This window comes from Dicentrarchus labrax, unplaced genomic scaffold (assembly GCF_905237075.1).
Source record: "Dicentrarchus labrax unplaced genomic scaffold, dlabrax2021, whole genome shotgun sequence".
Lineage (NCBI taxonomy): Eukaryota > Metazoa > Chordata > Actinopteri > Moronidae > Dicentrarchus > Dicentrarchus labrax.
This window is the reverse complement of record NW_026136718.1, coordinates 23,810,946-23,831,386: the sequence shown is the minus strand read 5'-3', so window position 1 is coordinate 23,831,386 and position 20,441 is coordinate 23,810,946. Positions and strand designations below refer to the sequence as shown.

Sequence of the window (20,441 nt, the reverse complement as noted above, 5' to 3'; positions counted from 1 at the left end):
TGTCCACTTAGCCCAGTCTCTCTCTCCCCCCCTCTCTTCCTCCGTCTATCCCTCCCTCTCTCTCACACTTTCTCTCTCTTTCTCTCTCTCCATTAGTTCTAACTAGCTCTGTTTACCCTATGGTAAACCCTAAAAGCATAGGATTTCTGAGGATACACAGTACCACACAGACACTGCTGATATCCACACTGATATTAATGATAATTGCCATTTTGGGTTGTCTCATTTTGTCTTCAAAATCCCAGCTTTGGTTACTAATTATCCCATTTATTATCACAGCTTTTTCCATCAACACATAAATCGTTTAAGCCCCTTCAATATTTTCTGGTTAGGCTGTATCGTTTCCTTGAAGCAGTGTTTTGTAATCTGCTTTAATACAGCCAGTCTGCATAATCATCCTCAGTAAGTTAGCATTTTCCTAGTTGTTCCACCCAGAAGCTGGACCAGAAAATTGCTACTCAAGGATGCATTAAAAGATGAAATTTCACCATTAGTGCTCTCCCACTCCCTAAAAACATGTCGCAATATATGATTATAATTACCCCCTTTCCTCCCACTTTGATAGGACATCTTCTCCAGTGATTTGAAGGATTGTTCTTGATGTGAGTTTTTTTTCTTAGAAATTGATGATCACTTTAAAATACAGTACATTTATGTAATGCAGTCTCTCATTAAGTCTTGACTTTAAGCTGATTTTAATGAGCAATCTCAATTCCTTGTCTCAGGAAAAAAAGAAACTTCTAAAAAGACAATATGAATGTGGATTTACTAATCCAGAACTCAAGGATGAATGTTCAAAACAAAATTGTTTCATATATTTGTAGTCTTTTGGATGTCCATGATCTAAATATTAAGCCATATGTATCTGTTTGGGAATTAGGGTAACATGAGATTGCCCTAAAAATATTAGACAATGTGATATTTTTACATATTTTATCTCATACCTCCTGGAATAGAATATGTTTGTTTCTTGCCCAAATGTTTTAGATGTTTTTAATTAGGCAAAAAAGATAACAGCACTTTCAGCACAGCAGCAGAAACACATGCTTTGAGCGTCTCAGTACTGTAAAAAGTACAGAGTGCAGTCTTGCTTTGCACATCGATGTTTCTTGATCTGTCTTGAGTTCTGTCTCCTGAATGAGAAACAAGCGAGCCTTTAAGCAAGTGGTGGTGAGACAAGTGTTCACTGATGTGACTAGAAAGTAACTTGCAACCCTAAGGTCGCTCTTCAGATCCCTTGTACCCAGTACGGATGTTTATTAATGCCAAAACTACTGAGCAAGACAAAAGCCAAGCTGTAATCAGTCTGCTGAGAGCACACAGGGACAAATTTACAAGTGTAAAACATGTTCTGACTGTGAGAGCGGGCTGTCAAGCTATTTTTTTGGCAAATTTCTGGCTGTTTGGGTCATAAGTTATTTTAGACGAATGGTAAAAAAAACCCCAGATGTACTGATATATCTTAGGAGGCAGGGTCTATGACATTTCACTTCTTCCCTGCTCTCATCTGGGGTCTGCATGTGAGCACTAGAAACAGCAAAAACTGAACAAAAAGCTTTAAAGAGGCCAAGCAAAGGAAGCCTTAACGCCCACTGAATCACAGCTCTTCTCGAAGGCTCAAAACTTTGATTACAACCACGATTCCGTCCTTGTTCGCTGTCTGAACTCGTCTGTCCCTGCAAGCTTCCAAATCTGGACCACCAAATTGGTTTTGTTTTGTTTTTCACTCTCTCAATAATTCTGTCATTAATGAATTTCCGAGGATGGAAATTATGGATGAGGTTGGGGAAGAAGGGAGGCTTTCCCCTCTCAAAGCTGCAGTCACTTATATAGTACTATTAGTGTAGGCTTGAGAAGACACTCAGCTCTCTGATGTTGCACTGGAGATGTGCTCAGCCTCATCACACAATCCTGCCTGTAGTTTATTGGAATATATAAAAGATAGAGATATGTATACACACACACACATCAGCCATTACGAACTCTGTCACTTTGTAAAAATAGCTCATCATATCAGCATGTAGAACCACAACCTTAAGTCCCACTCCAACTTTCTGACATGTTGTAGCATAGTCCTTATGCTATAAAGTGTCCTCCCATATGGTAAATTGTCTCACCCTTGAAAACTTTCACCGCCGCACTTTGGCTGCCTCCACTGAAGTTTGAAAAGGCAGTGAGGATGAGGATGAACGGCTCTATACGTTTTGCCCTAATATCCTTTGCAGCCTTTGTCACTTGAATAATTACTAGTATGCTTAATTTACTACCAGGCTGCTCAAACAGAATGAACAGGCAAGTTCAGCAAAATGTCTTTTATTCATTAATTTATTGAAGTGTCAAAGAAACTTCAGACGAATTCTGACAGCGGACACAAATCAGTTTTCAACTCCTTGCTGTTTATTGCTACGGCTAAATTAGTTCCCTTATACATGGCAATACATTACGACCTTCAGTCTGCAGGCATTTAGATTTTTGGACTGTTCACTTTTCCTGCTTCTCTGTGTGTCTATGTGATTCAAACATATGCAGGAGTAGGCTGTAATTATCTCTCATACTTGAAGTGATTCATAGCGCTTTAATGTCTAAATCAAAATGCCAGCCAGCAGTGTGCTGTTATAGAATATATTTTATCATCAGCGCAAACAAAACATCAGCTGTTTATTAGAGGGAACGATATGCATGCACAAATCATTTGAGAAATAGCCTGGAGGATGCAACTGCCTGTCCTGTTCATTAATTTAGTATCTGCTGCAAAGATGCCGTCACGTCTCTCTCCAGAATACTCCCCGATGTTTGCCTTTCTTTTCTCATGCCATTTTTGTTTGTTTCATGTCTTTACTCAGGCGGAGTCACGTCCTGTCTCTCCCTTCTCTCTTGTCTTTCCTTTTCTCTGTAATATTCCTCTTTCAAATCCTCTCTGCTCCTGCGAATCCATCCTTTTGAGGAGATGTGATAGACGTCTACGCAGTTTCCCGAGTATGCGTCCCTGTGTGTCGCTCTGTACACAGCCTCTCTGGCTATTGATGTGGCCTCATCCACTGTCAGTCCCCATCGAACCCCTTGGTCCAAAATTGAGTAGGCATAGGGTGATCCCGAGCCCACAGAGAAGAGCGCTCCCTGCAGGCGAGTACCATCGCTGCACACATAGCACAGACTGGGTCCAGATAAACTCACTCTCTTTCTGGCAGAGCACTGTTGTCCACCAGTTATTGAAGCAGAGCTCTGAGTCTTTGTCTCTGCCAGAGAGGTCTTTTCAAGATCAGTCATTTGACTCTTTGTTGTTTCTCTACGACCACTGAGATCAGTCTTTGCACCTCCATCTACTTCTCCTCCATCCCAGCCGCACAACGTGGCAGCCACACACAGCTCAGTTCCCTTGAACGGGTGAAGCATGTGAGATAGCAATTTGGCTGCTCCACTTGTGGACAACCGTCGACCATGGCGGAGTTGGTAGAGCCGCAGTTCTCGGGCCAGAATCCGTTTCCAAAGGGCACAGTCAGCTGAAGTACCTGATGTAGTACCCACCAAGTGACTGTGGATGGGCAGGATCTTCTGGGAGGCTGGGCACGCCACGAGCCCAGAGCAACTGGACCGAGTGTCTGCTGCAGCCAGCACGCCGCCCTGAAACATGAAAGCCAGGGTGGTGGTGCCATGAGACATGGGAAAAGGCAGAGGGACAGACTGAGAGGAGGCCAGAGGAAGGCTTGTGGGCACAGCGAGGGATGATAAAATGGAGTCCTGAGATGAGATGGCACTGGAGCTCTGGATTGTGCTGATTTGCCCAAACTGTATTGGACTTTCATCCAGGTACTCTGCCACTGGTGTAAAAAAATTAAACAGATTTGTCCTGTTGCTAAAGGGCAACCCGCTCACATAGTCACAACCAGTCTTCCTTCCAAAAGGCACTGAAGAACATAAGGTGGTTATACTATCCTGAAAGATATCCTGGAAATTGCACAGCTCCTGTAAAGCCATTGAATATGATGACTTTATTTGTCCAAAGAAACCCTCTCTTATTGAGTCTGATAAAAAATATTCATGTAAAGTATCTGACAAAGGTTTGTATGCCCTCTAGAGTTGAAAACAGATTGTCTATTATAGCAGCAATCACCCTTTATATAGTCAACAAGACCGTGTTCATCTACGTGTGATCACCTAAAAAAAAACATCAGCAACAGTTACTGATGCATCATTCCCTTGACTTTGAAGCATGAACAGTCAGTAGCCCATGGGTAATTAGTTTTGGCTTCGATATCAGGTTGTTTTTCAGATCAGATTTCTTCAAAGTCTTGTGTGGGCGTAGGCCATAGAGGACGCTGGGTGATGGCAAGGCCTTGGCTCGAGCACATCAAATTAAGTTAGACTCTGAGCTTTGATGCACCACTCACATGGAAAGTTCCCTAATAGAATCAGGAATAAAATAAGTCAAACCACATTTCTGTTACACAACAGAGTCATTCTAGCCAAGCCTTTTACTTACTCTAGGTAGCCCTTTAAAAGCAACTCATGCAAATTGTTTAACTCGCAACACCAGAATATCAGGTAATCCCGCATCACAAAGGGCGTATGCTCACACAACTGCCACCTGTTCAGGAAGTACGCTGTCAGGTGTCAACATTACAAACTTTATTTGTCGGATGGATTGATAAGGAACTAAAGGTTTGTTTTCACATTTTAGTTAATCTTAAGACCAAAAAAACTCAAAATGAACTTGGTACACTCGATCATTTTTGGATATGTCTTCACTGCTGTTGTTATAATGGTAAGAAACTCCATTACACTTCACTGTAATTACTGTATTACAATACTTTGCTGAAACCCTGTTATCAGTTGTTAAGTGTGAAACATGGCCACTCATTTTTATGATTTTTAACAATTCTTTAAATTTATATTTTTGTAATAACTGACTTACAGGATGTGAAAGAGGTTGCTTAAGGTGATTAACCTACATCACCTGACTCTGAAGCTGTCCTCAGCTTTACAGAGCTTTATAGTGAGGCTCAGCTCATTGTTGAATTGTTCAGCCCACAACCTTACTGGGTGCATTCTCACTGCTCTCATAGCAAAGCTTTCGAGCTCTACAGGTAGCTGGTGAACATTTAGCAACTAAAGAAGCAGATGTTTCCCTCAGGAGTTGGTAGAAACAAAAACAGAGCTAAAAGAGAGTGAATATGGATATGAGAGTGATGATTAACCTAGGAAAAGATCCCATTTAAAGGCTTGGGAAGTAGTTGGGCAGTTCTCTTTAGCAGAGGGTTAGCCTGACGAACATTAGCCAAACCGTCTAATCTTCATCCTCTTTTAAAACCAAAAAATATTGTTTGAAAACACTTCCAATAAAACATCAATTTCACCTTTATGTTGCTTGTCAAAGTTTTTTTCTGAATGTGCTCATTTCCCCTTGTGACTGAAGAAACACCCACTACAGCTAGGCTTCTCACCAACCGTCAAGGACTTGTAAATGTCCACCCTCTGGCCTCAGGGGGACATCACATCACAATGAGGCAAAGAAGACATCACACTAGAAAATTATTTGACTTTTTTATGCGACCTCTTCAGCCGCAGTGAGCCTGTCTGAATGGGGCGAGGTGATGATATACCAGTGCTGTGTTCACAACTTGTTTCTGCTGGCCCCAAGTGACAAAAAGAATGAGTTAAAATAGGTTTCAGCAAGTAAACATCCTCTTGAAAATGTGCCTGCTGGCAACATGATTCCTGTCTTATTTTCTTTACATTCACTTAATTTTATTTACTTATCTTTCACTTCATCCAGGGACACTGTGTGTTACAAGCCATTTCCGCCTCCTCCTCCCAGACTGGTGAGAGCGTCCCCGACAATTTCATAGGGTTTGACTCAGCCCCTGACAAAGTGGTAGATGGCTCAGTGGTCCGTGTGCAGTATCAATGCTCTAAGCCATGTCATCTTGCAGTGGAGGTGGTGGTGTCCACATTAAAGAAGACAGATTTAGCGGTCTTCAGGAGGAATTGGAACAGCAGCGCCACCCGAGTCTACAGGATCCACCAGGTGCAGCTCAGATTGCCTCCGTCCATTTTATATCAACACGACTTTTTCAACAGACGTGTTTTGGATGCGCAGAATGTGACAGTACGTGCTTGGTTAGACCATCTTAATGATGGCAGTGAACCGGGGACATACCATAGCTCCATGTTGAAGATTTATAAAGTGCTACAGATAAAGCCACTCTCAGAGCGTCCAACTAAACCTCCCACTGACTGCCCTTCATGGTCCGCTCAGCTGATGTGGCAGATGACCAGAAACAGAATTTATCATTGTCCACATGAATCAGGTCAGACCCTTAATCACATTTTTTTATATATTCCACATCCCATCTTTATTACTAAAACCTTTAATGGTTTGTGTATGTAATCTTTTGCTGTTTTCTTGTACAAAGACACAATGGATCTTCTAAAGTTCCCACTAGCCACTACTGGAGAGCACTTTGGAGTGGTCCGCAGGTTTCAGCCTTTTATCGACAGAGGCCTGGAGAGAGCCCGTCTTCATGCTGTGACACAGCCCAGGTTGGACTTATACTTCACACACAGCATCTCATTCAGTTCATTTTAGCTGGATCTTATTCTGTATGAAGTTCAACTACACAGTATGAAAAAATCTCCGACGGTCTCCAAATGCTTAAATACTTAAGGTCCAGTGTGTAACATTTAGGAGGATCTATTAGCAGAAATGGAATGTAATATTCATAGGTATGTTTTCGTTAGTGTATAATCACCTGAAAATAAGAATTGTGTTTTTTTATCTTAGATTAAAGCAGATATTTATTAGCAGAATTTGTTTATGTTACCATACATATACCATATACCATATATACCATAAATGTGTACAATAAAACCAAATAATCCTGACATAGTACCATATATTACCTGAAATTCACTGTATGCAATAGTGGTTTGTGTTGATCAGCAGATTAACAGGCCACAGGTCAGTGATTGTTTCCCTTTCAGTGCTGGCAGCTGTTATAACACACTCCACTTTTAGTTTTACTTCGCCATCATTACAAATGACTTTACAAGCTTCACAAAGCCTCTTCACCAGAGCATATAAGCTTTTTATTTACGGTCAATGGCAGACAGTGAGGTCAGTCATTTTTAGCAGATAGCGCTCTGTTTTAAATTCAACCTCACGCCTCAGTGGGTGAAGAAATGATTTGCCAAATCATGTTCATTGCTTGGTTTTCAGCGTCACCTTATCTGTGTGGATCTACCTACTGAAATGGTGTCACAAGAAGCTCTGTGGGATCATCCATCATGTCGATAGGAACAATTTATACGACTCCGTCCTGATGCAGCTTACAGACACAGGTGGGTCACAGCAGCTTGTGGGTACACCTGATACCAGTTTAGGGGATTAGATTGAGGTATCATGAGATGATTGTGAGTGATGATGTGTGTTTTGTGAGACTGTGGAACAGACTGTGTCATGTATTAATAAAGAGCTTGTGGTGAAATATATGACTGTCATATCTCTTGTGTAGGGGACGTCATAATTCAGGCACGTGTGACAACAGGAGAAGATGAAGCGTTCCAAACCAGTGTAGCGTTGCCCCTGCGGAAATGGATTAGATTGGACTGTTACATACAAGACTCCAAGGTATAGAGCCTCAGTGTGTGCCTCTGGGTGGGATATGGAATATAACTTAAAATACAGCTTGGAGCAATATCTTATAGTCATCCTTTCTCTTCTGAGTCTCGTTTGGTGCCCTCGCTTTGCAGTGTTTGATTTCCTTTTGGAACAGCTGTAAGATCCTGAAAGATGGTTCCTTTCCAGCTGGGAAACTCCAGGCGATTGCAGTGTGTACTGCAATTTGAAGCTGTTCACAGCTGAGTAGGTTTTTTTCTGTGTCATGAACTCATGCATTATTATGTCTGACTTTCAGGTGCTGCTGGATGCAACATGGGATGATAAAACACTCAAATATGAATATGAGTAAGACGTGTTATGGATTTAAAAAAAATACGTTTTGTTGTGAAATAAGAAAAACACCTTCCAGTTACTGTACTAAAGGGGACGACCTGCACAATGAAAGCTGGTATTGAATATCTTACAGATTTCAGGACAGTATCCATTATGATGACACTGATGGATACTTTGTGATCGGAGGTAGCAAGCACATATCAGGCATACGTGGGTATTTTGGGCCTATCAAATACTATCGTTTCGGAACTGAAGAGGTAAAGTTTTCTAATCAAATAAGTCAAATTGAGTTGTTTTGTTGCTTTATTACCTTGTGTTCAAATATGACGTTATCCATGCCACAGGTAACAAATGAACTTCACCCCAAGTCAGCACTACAGGAACTGGATAAGACTCATCAGGAGTGTGTGGAAATAAAAGCAATTACAAGAGCTTTTCTCCAACAAGTAACTGAGAGTCACCTCCTGTCAATAATCAACAAAGGTGAAATATTATTTTGACTTTAAAGCAGTGTTGCAAGCTGTCAGGATCTACCTTAAATATAAATCATATACAGGGTGTCAATACAACACCTATTAAGTATGGGAAGGTTACTGTTGACAGGTTATGTTTTGTTTCAGGTGTCTGCACCCCTCACTTCATAAAACTGTGGGGTCGGTTTAGAGAGAAAACCAGCACGCAAACATGGACCTGGGAAAAACAACTTAATTACAGCGTGCTTTTTCGTGTCTTGCAAACAAAAGAGGAGGACATCAGAAGAGGCGAGTCACATATGAGTCATAAATAACTCACATCATTATTCACAGTTTTTGACAATTTTCATTTTCTGTAGGCTCTTTGGGCATGAAGGACCTCAGAGGGACTTTGTTTGAGCATGCAGTTAGTACAATTTTCACCAGGGATCAGGCAGAAATTAAAATTCCAACCAAATCAGTGGCTCTACTACAAGTATCTTCCTGCTTTGGATATCACAAAGCATCTCTCTTGTTAGCCACTATCTACCTCTCTGGCCTGGGACATGCAGTCGATCAACAACTGGTAGGGCCTTCCTTCTACCGTAATTGCTGCTTCCTCACATGTAACACTGCTCCTGTACCAATGACTGATAATATTGATTCCGGTGTGTTTCAGGGTCATGTCTATAGTTTGATTGGCGCAGCGGGTGATAACCGTTTCGCACTGATGCATGCAGGGTACAAGCACACACAAGGAATTGATGGGTTTCCAAAAGACTTGGACATGGCGTACAGCTACTATTCCAACACTGGGGTGCAGAGCAACATTGATAGTTCTAGGATGCATGAAGATAAGGTAGGTTTAAATCAACTATTATTTTTAGGAATGGCAATATCAGCCTGTCGGTTGGTCCTTTACATTAATCCAGACTGAAATGTCTTGACAACCACTCGATGGATTGCCATAATATTTTGTACAAACATTCCCCGCCACTAGCTGCTTCCCCTTTTTCAGTCTATGCTTCAAATTGAATGAAATATAAGAGTGGTATCGATCTTTTAGCTTTCCAGAGACATTACACTATTCCTTTTAAAAAATTAAGAAAATGAGGAACATGAGTAAAACATATCAATCCATCCTATGTGTGATACTGTACTATCTGTATTATAAACAGATATAATGATAATGAGTAATAAAACACATAGACATCAAATGCAATTCAGACACACACATGCACAAACACATACATACACATGACAGCAGTGACAGAAAACGGACCGTCTCCAAAATATGATGAATAGTGCATTTGTTGGTCCAGCCAGGGAGAAAAGGTGGGTCTTAAATCTTAATTTAAAAATGTGAATGAGTTAGCTGTCAGGATGAATAGAAGAGCCGTCCAAAGATAAGGAGCCCGCTATTAGAAAACTCTACTTCAGACTGATTTCCTGTTTATTCTCAGAATATTTAAATAAGCCTTATCAAATGAAAAGAGGTTCATGAAGACAACAGAATGACTTCACTGTGTGCTCCGGCTTGAGTAAGCAGCCAGTGCACCGAGAAAACAATTGTGGTGAAGTTTATTAGGGAAAACTCACGCTCTGCATTTTAACCAATTTGGAAACGTTCTGAGTAGATGACAGTGCAATAATCCACCTGGATCCAATCTTAGTTAAAGATTAAAAGCTTAATTAAAACCTATTTTCTCAATCAGCTTCTTATTATAAGTGACAGGGTCCTACATGACTGCAAAATGTTCTGTACAAACGTTTTGTTTCAGTTGAGCAATGTGTCTGTGCTGTTTTTTCTTCTGACGGGTTTGAAGTGGTTTGAAAAATGTGATGTCGGGTACTTCTGAGCATCTATCAGGATTTAGCAGTATTTGAATCACAAGCTGCTGCCGTGTAAGCTGTTGTGGGGTTGTTTGCTTATGCCATTCAAATCTGATCAAACTCGTACACAGGCCTGAAGAAGCAGATTAGTTCAACTTTAAATAATACCTACTCAAACTTTCATTGTTGTATGTTTTCAGGGAATTTCTCTCTTTATATTTTCAGAAATGAATCCGTGCAAATGTTCCACATATATAGAGTTTAACTTTGTTGAACTTTAACAGCAAATTAGTGCTGTTCAGTTAGAGTTAAAAATAGAGGAAGCTAGTGTGGCTTATTAGCTGTGTATCACCATTCACTTTTATTTAACCTCCTCCATCGGAGTAAGAACTGTTCCACTAAAGAGCAGTGGTTCGCAGACAAATATGTCTTTTTAATAAACTGTGTGAACTTTATGTTCTATTAGCAACTGCGCTGAATTAACAAGCTCAGAGTTTGCTAACTGACTGTTAGCAAACCCATTATCTCAGAGAGATTTATTTTCCCTCTTCAATGTGTTTTTATTGAACCGAATGGTGTGCAATGGTGAAAAAAATACCATAGGGAGGTAAATAAAACATCGGAGAGAAAATTAGAGAGAAGCTGAGGGAGTTATTGTGATTTACTACCATTAGCCCGGTCGGGCAGGCTAGCGAGTTAACGGTTAGCTCACCAACTATAGTGGCTGCGAGTATTCACTACATCACCAGGCTTCTGTCCTCACCTATTTTGTGTGTACGTTCATTTTAAGTCACTTTGAGGTGTGACCACTGCTTTAGTACTAGGAGTTTTATTTGTAATAGTAGCAATAACTAATCGTTTTCTATTAATGTTACCATTTGTCTTTCCTAAAGCAATACACACCTGAACACATCTATCTAAGCAATCAAGAGGATGTATACAGACTCACACACAAGACAAGAGACGTCTTTCAGTATCTGAAATTCCATGCAGAGAGAGGAGACGTAGAATCTCAGGTATGTCTGGAGTTAAATCCTACTTTTATTCCTCTGTAATGATCAGAAGACACGGTAATTGTTCAGAACAGGCCAATAAAACTCTCTTATCTTCAGAAACGCCTGGGAACAATGCTTTACTGGGGACAGCATGGACTTTCTAAAGACCAAGTGAGTGCGGTGAAGTGGTTTGAAAGAAGTGCTATGCAGATGAAGGATCCTTCAGCGATGTACGACTACTCCATCCTGCTGATGAAGGTTCTGTAAGATTACAAAGACTTACCTATTTTACAATTGAAGTGAACACTGGATACTTTGTCTGTCTGTGTGTGTGTGTCTGTGTTTTGACAGTTATCGATTCAATGACTGATGTTGATTCCTTCAGGGCCAGGGGGTGAAAAGAAACCACACCCGAGGTTTTCAGCTGCTGGAGAAAGCTGCAGCAATGGTACTTGTATACTGCTAGTAATCAATCTGTGTGTTTACAGAATGTGCCTTCACTATACCAGTGTTTGTTTCCTGGCTTTAGGGCTCAATTAACGCCTTGAATGGTTTAGGCTGGTACCATGGGATTATTCTGAACGACCACAAAACTGCAGCAATATACTTTGAACAGGCAGCGTTAAATGGGAGTGCTGATGGCATGTTTAACCTGGGCATCTACCATCTCAGTGGGATAAACCCGGACAGCCCATGGAGGAATGAGGTTGGAGCCCCACACCTTGTCAAAATGTATTTTTATCACTGATATGGTGCAATCAATGAGCTGATTTATTTTCTGTATGATCCACAGACGGCTGCATTCCACCAGTTTCTGAATGCAGCTCAGTTAGGTCACATCGCTGCATCAGTGGAGATAGCTCGGTACCTTTCGACAGGAAGCCTGGAAGGGGTGTCTCAGGATGTGGAGAGGGCTGTGATGTAAGAGGCTTTCATTAGCTTGGTGAAGAAAGCTTTGTTATGGGCTGTTGCACTGTAGCCTGCAGCTCAGTGGCATCTAATTTCAATGACAGTGGCTAATTCAAGGTCAGAACCTAGTATTTGCATATCTAAAAATAAGAGTCACTGTCACTGCATTATTGTCTGGCACAGGGAGATTCTGCTTACCATTGTTCCTCTGGTATCTTATGAATTTAAAGAAGCTCCTGCTGCAGCTGTAGAGGCTTTTTTTTTAGAATGACCTCAACAAATCAGACACTATTTTTAGATCATGTTAAAATATTTTCCGTTTATGTGAAGAAAATTATATTCCATAATTCATCACCTATCCTTTACCCTCTGTGCAGAATGTTAAAAACGGTCTGTGAACAGAACGGACACCTTGGATTTATGATCAGAGAGGCTCTCCAAGCCTACCTCCAGGGCTCTTGGTAGGGACATTAATTTCAATTACTTTTCAATTGTCCTCATTTAATCATCTTCTCTGCTCTTTACTATTTGTCTCAGCTTCTTCTCATTTGTTTTATTGTGTTGCAAACAGGCAGGAGGCTTTTGTGAAGTATGTTTTGGTAGCTGAAACCGGTCTGGGTTTGGCCCAGAGTAATGTTGCACACCTCTGTGAGGTAACTATATGCTCTTTCTCTTGTTGTAACCTTTTGCGACTGTCCTCAACAAAACAATGCCCATTCTTTTAACCTGATTTTCAGCACAGTGCTAAAAATCAGTGTCTCTTAATTGGAGTTGTGAAGGTAGCCGATGAACAAATTGCACATTATTCCAGTCACATACTAAAAGAAGAACACCAAGCCGGAGGGAAATTGTTGATAACATAACCTTCATCATTGCTCTGCTCTTTCTCACCCTGCACTCATTCTCCCAAATGTAGGAACTGAATCTCAGTCATGATTGTCAGTGGAGATATCATAACTACTCTATATTAAACTATGATCCCCATCCGTCCGGTGAGTTCCTCTCATTTCATTTTGCTTTAACCTCTTCCTCTCCCTGTCAATCTGGTCGTTAAGCAGAAAGTATTTATCTTCTTTTATAGCTCTGCTGAAAATGGGAGACTACTACTACTGTTCCTCCAGCACGCGAGAAGACTCATTATCTTTGGTTGGTCAGGCAGTATCGATGTATGGCAGAGCGGCTCTAGCAGGCAGCCCTCAGGTGACAGATTTACTTGGGCTCTAATCTCATCACCCTATGATAAACTTAATTAAACTTCCACGGGCTCAGGCCCACCGCAATAAAAACAACAAACAGCATTATACAGTGTTATTATTTGGAGACTTTCTCCGTGAATAACCCATCAGCCCCTGTTATGATTTTATTTTCACACGGACTCACAGGGAATGTACAACTTGGTCGTTCTGGCACAACAAGGGCACGTTCTTCCATTGAGCGTCTGCGGCTTGTTTAATGTGTCACGTCGTGATGAGCTGGACATTGTGGTGGAGAAGATCTTGAAAAGGTGCATGAACTACCAGTAATAATGAAGAATAAACATGAATATTATTTGGGTGATCCAAGGCTGTTTATTATAGTTATACTTAGTAATACTATACTGTATATTATACAATACGATACTTGTGATCGTACTTATTCGCTTTCTTGCCAAGACTTAGATGGGAAGATTGATAACTTACATTGCCAGTAAGTACGGTAAATAAGAAGGCACCACCAGCAGCATGTTAAATAAATTAGATATAACATATTATGGTAATGAGTGAGCTTTAGAGGTGCTGGTAGGTACAATTTGTAACCTTTGGACAGAGCCAGGCTAGCTTCTTCCCTTCTTTGTGCTAAGCTAAGCTGACTGCTTGTTAGTGGTAGCTTCATAATTACCGCACATACTTGATATTTGGGAATATCTACAGGCAAAGTGAGTTAACTTACGTTGCTGAACCCATCTATGTTTCACCCTCATGTCTGTTCCTGCGCTTACTGATGATACTTATTACCTCATTCTTGTCATTTCATTGATGGGCTTTTATTGTTTTAACAAAAATATGAAAGCCTTATATATAATATAATATAATATAATTAGAATTAGAATATATGAATGAGGTAATGAGTATGAGTATATACTATTACTGTATAACACAGTTATTTTATCTCCTTAGATGTATGGAGACTGAGGATGAAGAAGCAGTAACGCCTTGTTCTTTAGCTCTGCTTGGAGTTCAGATGGGAAAAGCCTTGAGGAGAATGACTCAGAATGGTGCACAGCTTCTCTTGGTAGGCACAAGGCAATACTACTGTATTTAGTAAGAGGAAAACACAACACACTGAAAGCTTGAGTCTTATAATATACAGTTTTCCTTTGATAGTTTGATTGTCCTTTAATAATTAAAATACGTGAAAATGCAAATTGGACTTGAATAAGACATTAAAGACACTGTAAGCTGTTATTTCGAGAAAGAAAATGTGATGATTTATTTAAATCATTCTTCTTATTTCTCTATAGGCATATGCATCTATTCTTTCTGTGTGTGTCATTACTGTCGTTATGCCATTGCAGAGCTGTCTTGGTGAGTAATTGTTCTCTCATCTACTCTGCGTACTTTCATGTATTTGCCACAAGATGGTGCAATTTCCCACATATTGGTGTCCTTTATCTCGCTCTGACTTGTACATCAAAAGATAATCTATGTAATTTACCTTCTTTCATCCACCTTATCTGCAAATTAACACAGAACAAAGGCTTCCCCGTTACCGTGTGGTTGCACTGAGGGCAGGGACATCATCGGTCAGCCAAGATGGTGTCAACTTGAATAGAGAGCAAGATGGCATCATGGGAGGAACCTACAGAGCGGTGGGGAATCTATGGCTTACCATCCTGAATGGGGAGCAGTGGCTCCGGCAGGCAGGAGATTTGACTGTGACTCTGTCGGGCGTGTGCCTGTGTGTTTTCTGGACCACACTCCTCTATCATCTCTTATGACATAAAATACCCAGCACAGTGATCCAATAGCCACAGCAAAAGCCCCAGACACTACATATTGTAAGAGCATACATTTAGCGGATGAGTTACTGCGCTATTCGTGTGACACATTTGTGTTTCGGCGGCATGTGACTCATTTTAAGTTACAGGAAGGAGAGAAGTGCTGATCATAATGTGAGTGTGCTGCTTTATCAGAGTGGTGATAATGTTTCCTCAGTAACCATTTTTTCATTGTTTTGTTTGTGGAAAATAAAATACTTATCATGAGATTCATTTAATGAATGCTGAGTCCCACCTACAGTTTATATCGTCTTGGGGATGTGGTGGCAAGGAGGGAGAGTGAAACTTCTTTTCTGCAGCGTATAAGTCCTGTAAAAACATAGTATTTTTCTGATTATTCAGATATTTATCTTGTGAAAATGAGCCATATCAGTCACAGCATTGCACTGTTAAAACGTACAGACCCTGATGGCTGTGCATTTAAAGGCTTAGAGGATCAGCCTCAGTGATGGATGTATTGGGAGATGTTGTACTAGAAGCTGTGTTGTAATAGGTCAGCTATTAAGACTTGTTCCTGGCCCTATCAGTGACATGTTGATGATAAGTGTCTCACAGGAGACCGGACATGCAACAGCAGCATGCAGGGACACTTGAACATTTTGTCCAAGGCCAGAGCAATGGAATTTCAGAGGTCATTGATTTAGTCTCCGGCTGGGCAGGCGCTCCTGGTCGATACATAAGATAAGACAATATCAGTTTTAACCATCGCTATGGGAGACAGCAGCAAAAAAACGTTTGTTTTGAAAGGATAAGTTACTATAGCAATGGAAGACAGCTCAAACATATAGAGGTCTTGCTGGGGTCTTGGTCAAATAATAGCTTCTCTGTGCTGCTGTTGTTGCTCTGTTCACAGATAATGCAATGGACAATATCTTTTGAGGGATTTTGTTTCTATGGCTGCCAAAAAAATATGAGGAATAGTGAGTGTTACTCAGTTCTTAACAGTTATTTACAGCTCTGGGCGACTTGTGATGATGTGCAGTCTATAGCAGTGAGTGTTTTTGCTTTGTATTCATGGAGCTGTCATTAGTTAAATAAGGAGTTTCACAGTGTAAATAGCACCATGTGGAGCGCCTTCAGTTCAGAGTGAAGTCGGTATATAATTTGGGGATGGATAATGATCTCACTCTTCCTTCTTCTATCTCTGTCACTTATGTCGTCTGTTTCTGTCTCTTTCCTTAAAGGGACAGGACACCAAAACAAAAACACTGCGTACTGCATACTACGTATGTGCACTGCAGAGTGTTTCTTCAGTTTATGTGGTAGTATTTTATTGTTATTGCTATTTGGAATTGCTTAAGATTGAATCACAACTGTCAAAAGGAAATTAACATTTTATTTTATTTATTTATTTATTTCAAAGATTCTTTTTTGGGGCTTTTTGAATTTACACTTTTTAGAATTAAACAAACAAAAAATTTAAACAGGACATTTGTGAGCTTTTGAGGTGTTGGTTTTGCTGGTTTTGAGCCAGGCTAGCTCTTTCCTCCTGATTACAGTCTTTATGCTAAGCTATGCTTGCCACTGCTTCAACTTTAGCATACAGACAAAGACAAAGTCAGTTAGCTAACGTTAGCTGTGGTTGAGATTGTTAAACACGTCTACACCGGACCGGATGTCTGCTCTCACGCCTACTGTTACTCACTGACATCCTTCTTGTCATTTCACTGCTAAATTAAATTGATTAATTGATTGATTCACTCACCATACAAACATTCTATTAGGATTTTGAGTCAAGTCACAATTTGGAGTTATGGCTCAAAATATAACCAATTAATGGTTCATTTTAAAATGCCAGACCTGTATCACCACAAAAATCTGTGGGTGAGCAAATCTTCATGGAAAATCCAATTTTGGGATTCTGTCGCAACATTTATTGCCACCTGAAGGCAGACATTATTCAGGTGTTTTTCAATAATGTTGATGATCATCTTTTGTAAATTTTATTGTTTAATGAGTTGATAAGAAGTTGAATGATGTGGCCTTGAATTGTTGCAGTATACTGTACTTAAGGTCATGACTAACAGACACTTTTACCAGCATTACATGCTTACAGAATCTCTCAAAAACATTTACAGGTTTCACAAGTTCCTTCTTTTCTAAGTTAATTCCACTCTCACTGAACACTCTGGACTATTTGATTATCATGGAGGGCTAAAACACGAGACATTCTTGTTAAAAAAAAACAACAACTAATATTTAGAAGTCTTGCGGATTCAAACCAATTGGCATCAGGTGGCCCTGGCATGTGCACAAATGCCACAAAAACACAAAATAATGTCAGCACTATTCATTTTACACAGCTGCAAAGTGCAATTTTAGTTACTCTGCAGTAATTGTTAATTAAATACTTTGATGATACTGTCTGCAACCAAGTAATTAAATTAATATCACTTATTTTCAAATGGTTACTGTTACATGCAATTCAATCCAGGCCCCTACGGGCAGTCAATTGAAATTCCTCCACTACTCACACTGCAACCAACCCCCCAGTGCCTTTTCATTGTGAGTTAAGTCTGCACACATGGCTGCATGTAGCCTGACAATAAAGTGTCCTGAGTTAACTTCTGTTATGAATTGGCGCTATACAAAGAAAATTGAATTTAACTGAATTTAACTTAAAGTTGTGCTGATCTGTGGTACACATCACGGTTCAGCTTTTGAGGCCCTGGAGTGACCATCTAGTGCCACACCCCATGTTGAAGAGTAGAAGCCATTCACAGGGTCTAGAATGTGCAGTACCACCTTACTCAGTTTTAAAAGGCCTGAAAATAGCATGTATCTCAGCAACAGCTGTATCTAGCAATCTGGTGAACAATACCTCTTGCTGAGGTGAGAAAAGGACAGAACAAAAAAATAATAAATACAACAAATAACTAACAACTGATGTAACATTATAACATCACTTTACCGAGAGCTCAGGTTTAGTCCACACAATGAGCCCTGTCTTATTCATAATTAGCTAAACTGAACACGGCATCTTCATTTGACCATAAACAAGACAACAAAGCCAGCCAGTGTTTTTTTTTGGCAAAATCACACCAATGATCAGTGATGAAAACAGACCTATATTTGATGCAGTGAACCGTATTTGATTCAGTTAAGTTCAAATAGTACAGCTTGGTATATGTCCTGACTCATTGTATTACACATTCCATATTAACTGTAAAATTGTGTTCACACATTTGTGATATGACAGTTGCATTTATCTGTTTGTATTGTCTATGTTTATTGTTGTAATTTTCATGCTGCCCTCTTGAAAAAGAGATTTTAATATCAAAGAAAATATCTACTTTTTTAAAAACCAAATCCATTTGTTTCTAAATTTCTCAAACATTTTCTTAACTTTTGAAATATCAAAATTATCATTTACAAAATGTAAATCCTTGTGAACTTCTTGGACCAAAACAAAAGAGCTGATTTTGGTGTTCTCCATCAACATGTTTTTTGTGAGGCATTGCAGATATTTTCTTTGATAAGATAAGATTTACATGAATCAAGCTATACCTGCAGTCAGCAGTAATGCACCAATATGCTCCTTTTTTGCTAAATTTAATAGAAATACTAGTGTTTATAATTGGAATCACAGTCCTAGCACAATACACACACACACACACACACACATACACACACACACACACACAGGCAATGTTAATAGACATTACTGCAATATTGTCCACCGGCAGCCTTTGGGGAAGGCACCCACGGGCCCTTAACCTTGGCTAGAGACCAGAGGGCTGGTCAGAGGCTGCTGGGCACAAGAACAAATTTCATAAATAAAATATGTGTGTAAATGTAGCACTTGAACGTGAGTGAATGAACGCTGGCACAATGTGAAATCAGTCAGGAATGTTGTCAAGGTTTCTGTTGCCCTGCGGAGCAAACTCTTTTTACACAGTATCAACAGTTTAAAATGATACAGAGCCAGAGTCCTGACTGACTCAAGGTCATAATACCACTTTGCCTAAAAATGTCATCAGCTAATAAAAGTACTGAATGTTCTTAGCACGCACTGTCCTGATGCACTGCTCAGACTGAGTGCATCGGGACATCAGAGTATGTATGGGAAGCCTCGAGGGGAAAACGTGTCACCACCCACATTGCTAAAAGTAAGCTACACTTTGTCTCAGTTACTCATACACTGCAGAGTGATTTTATCCACACTGAATAAAAGTTGTAATGCTTCCATTGCAGTTACTGGCAGTGTGTGCAGTAGTTAGCTCACTTGGAATTCTAAAAATCCATGAGTATTGAGCAACTAGCCATGAAAGAGTTGTTCTCGGACACAGTGGGAGGCTGTGTTTTCCAGGAACCAGTATGTACCACTGCAGAGCTAGTATGTATTCAGGTCTTGTTGTTCTCAGAGTTTTGTTTTCTGATTCAGTTTTCTTGATAATTGTGTCCTGGTTGGCACCTGCAGGGTTTGGTGAGGAAAGGATGCTTTGTTGGTTAATTTCTGCTTTATTATCCAATAGAGTATTGCATTTAATATAAAGTATGAATATCATTTCACTCTTTTATGCCATTATACACAATTAAAAGTGGATTTTATTGTTTGTTCTGAATTGTAACTAATATCAGTGGAATTGTTAGAAATTACTAATATAGAAAAATAAATTGTGAACCATGATGGTGAAAATTCTGAATTGTGGTTTCACATTATTTCAGTTTAGTTCAGAGATTTGTAGTCACTGACTGTATGTTAATCTTTACCATAGTTTCTTGTACCTACTTGGAAGGTTGAGCTGTAGTCAAATGGTTGCAATCTGCTGTTCACTGTTAGATGCCACTGAATCCTACACAAGTGAGCATTTTCATACAAAAAGTAAAATTTCGGGTTATTGAAATATTAATCGTGTTTAATTCTTAAAAGCGTTATCACTATGAATGATCTAAAAAATAGCACATTTGACATTTCAGCATTAACACGTGTCAGCATTGTCCACTGTACTCATAAATGATGCCCAGTGAGTGTTTAATAATTAAGTAATGAAGGAAATAATACAATACATGGTCCTTTGTCCTTTGAGCTCTCTTATCGATGCAGAATGAACTTACAAACGTTTATTGACAACCTTTTAAGCCCACAGAAGGATTTTCATACAAAAAAGATCAATTTCAGGTCATTCAGATATTAACTTATATGTTTGTTATGTTAAATGCTGAAATATTTTCAGATGTACATTGTGGCTTTGAATTCATCGTTTCATTGTCCCATGCCAAATTAGCTTTATTTATTAGCTTATTCATTGTAATAACTGTGT

The 20,441-nt window shown here is 39.8% G+C and overlaps 2 protein-coding genes across 2 annotated transcripts; one reads left to right on the top strand and one right to left on the bottom strand.

Moving 5' to 3' along the window:
* Nucleotides 1–8: 8 nt before the first annotated feature.
* Nucleotides 9–4,569, bottom strand: LOC127349997 (proteasome subunit beta type-11-like). The gene has a single exon (XM_051376133.1). The coding sequence runs from the start codon at nt 3,973–3,975 to the stop codon at nt 2,836–2,838; it is 1,140 nt and encodes a 379-aa protein (XP_051232093.1). The 5' UTR covers nt 3,976–4,569; the 3' UTR covers nt 9–2,835.
* LOC127349994 (protein sel-1 homolog 3) lies at nt 4,551–18,486 on the top strand. Its single transcript, XM_051376125.1, has 24 exons — nt 4,551–4,659; nt 5,774–6,308; nt 6,414–6,540; nt 7,217–7,338; nt 7,512–7,627; nt 7,914–7,963; nt 8,085–8,208; nt 8,296–8,434; nt 8,572–8,712; nt 8,784–8,989; nt 9,083–9,262; nt 11,130–11,252; nt 11,349–11,489; nt 11,617–11,679; nt 11,761–11,937; nt 12,025–12,152; nt 12,518–12,601; nt 12,712–12,793; nt 13,057–13,132; nt 13,222–13,340; nt 13,523–13,644; nt 14,297–14,411; nt 14,641–14,704; nt 14,870–18,486. Exons 1-24 carry the CDS (start codon nt 4,567–4,569, stop codon nt 15,115–15,117), a joined length of 3,375 nt encoding a protein of 1,124 aa, XP_051232085.1. The 5' UTR covers nt 4,551–4,566; the 3' UTR covers nt 15,118–18,486.
* The last annotated feature ends 1,955 nt before the right edge of the window (nt 18,487–20,441 follow it).

Coding starts and splice junctions, on each gene's coding strand:
- LOC127349997 (XM_051376133.1), bottom strand. CDS start 3,975: ATGGCTTTACAGGAGCTGTGCAATTTCCAGGATATCTTTCAGGATAGT.
- LOC127349994 (XM_051376125.1), top strand. CDS start 4,567: ATGCTCACACAACTGCCACCTGTTCAGGAAGTACGCTGTCAGGTGTCA. Junction 8,209..8,295: donor ATCGTTTCGGAACTGAAGAG/GTAAAGTTTTCT, acceptor TCCATGCCACAG/GTAACAAATGAACTTCACCC. Junction 11,490..11,616: donor ACTCCATCCTGCTGATGAAG/GTTCTGTAAGAT, acceptor TGATTCCTTCAG/GGCCAGGGGGTGAAAAGAAA.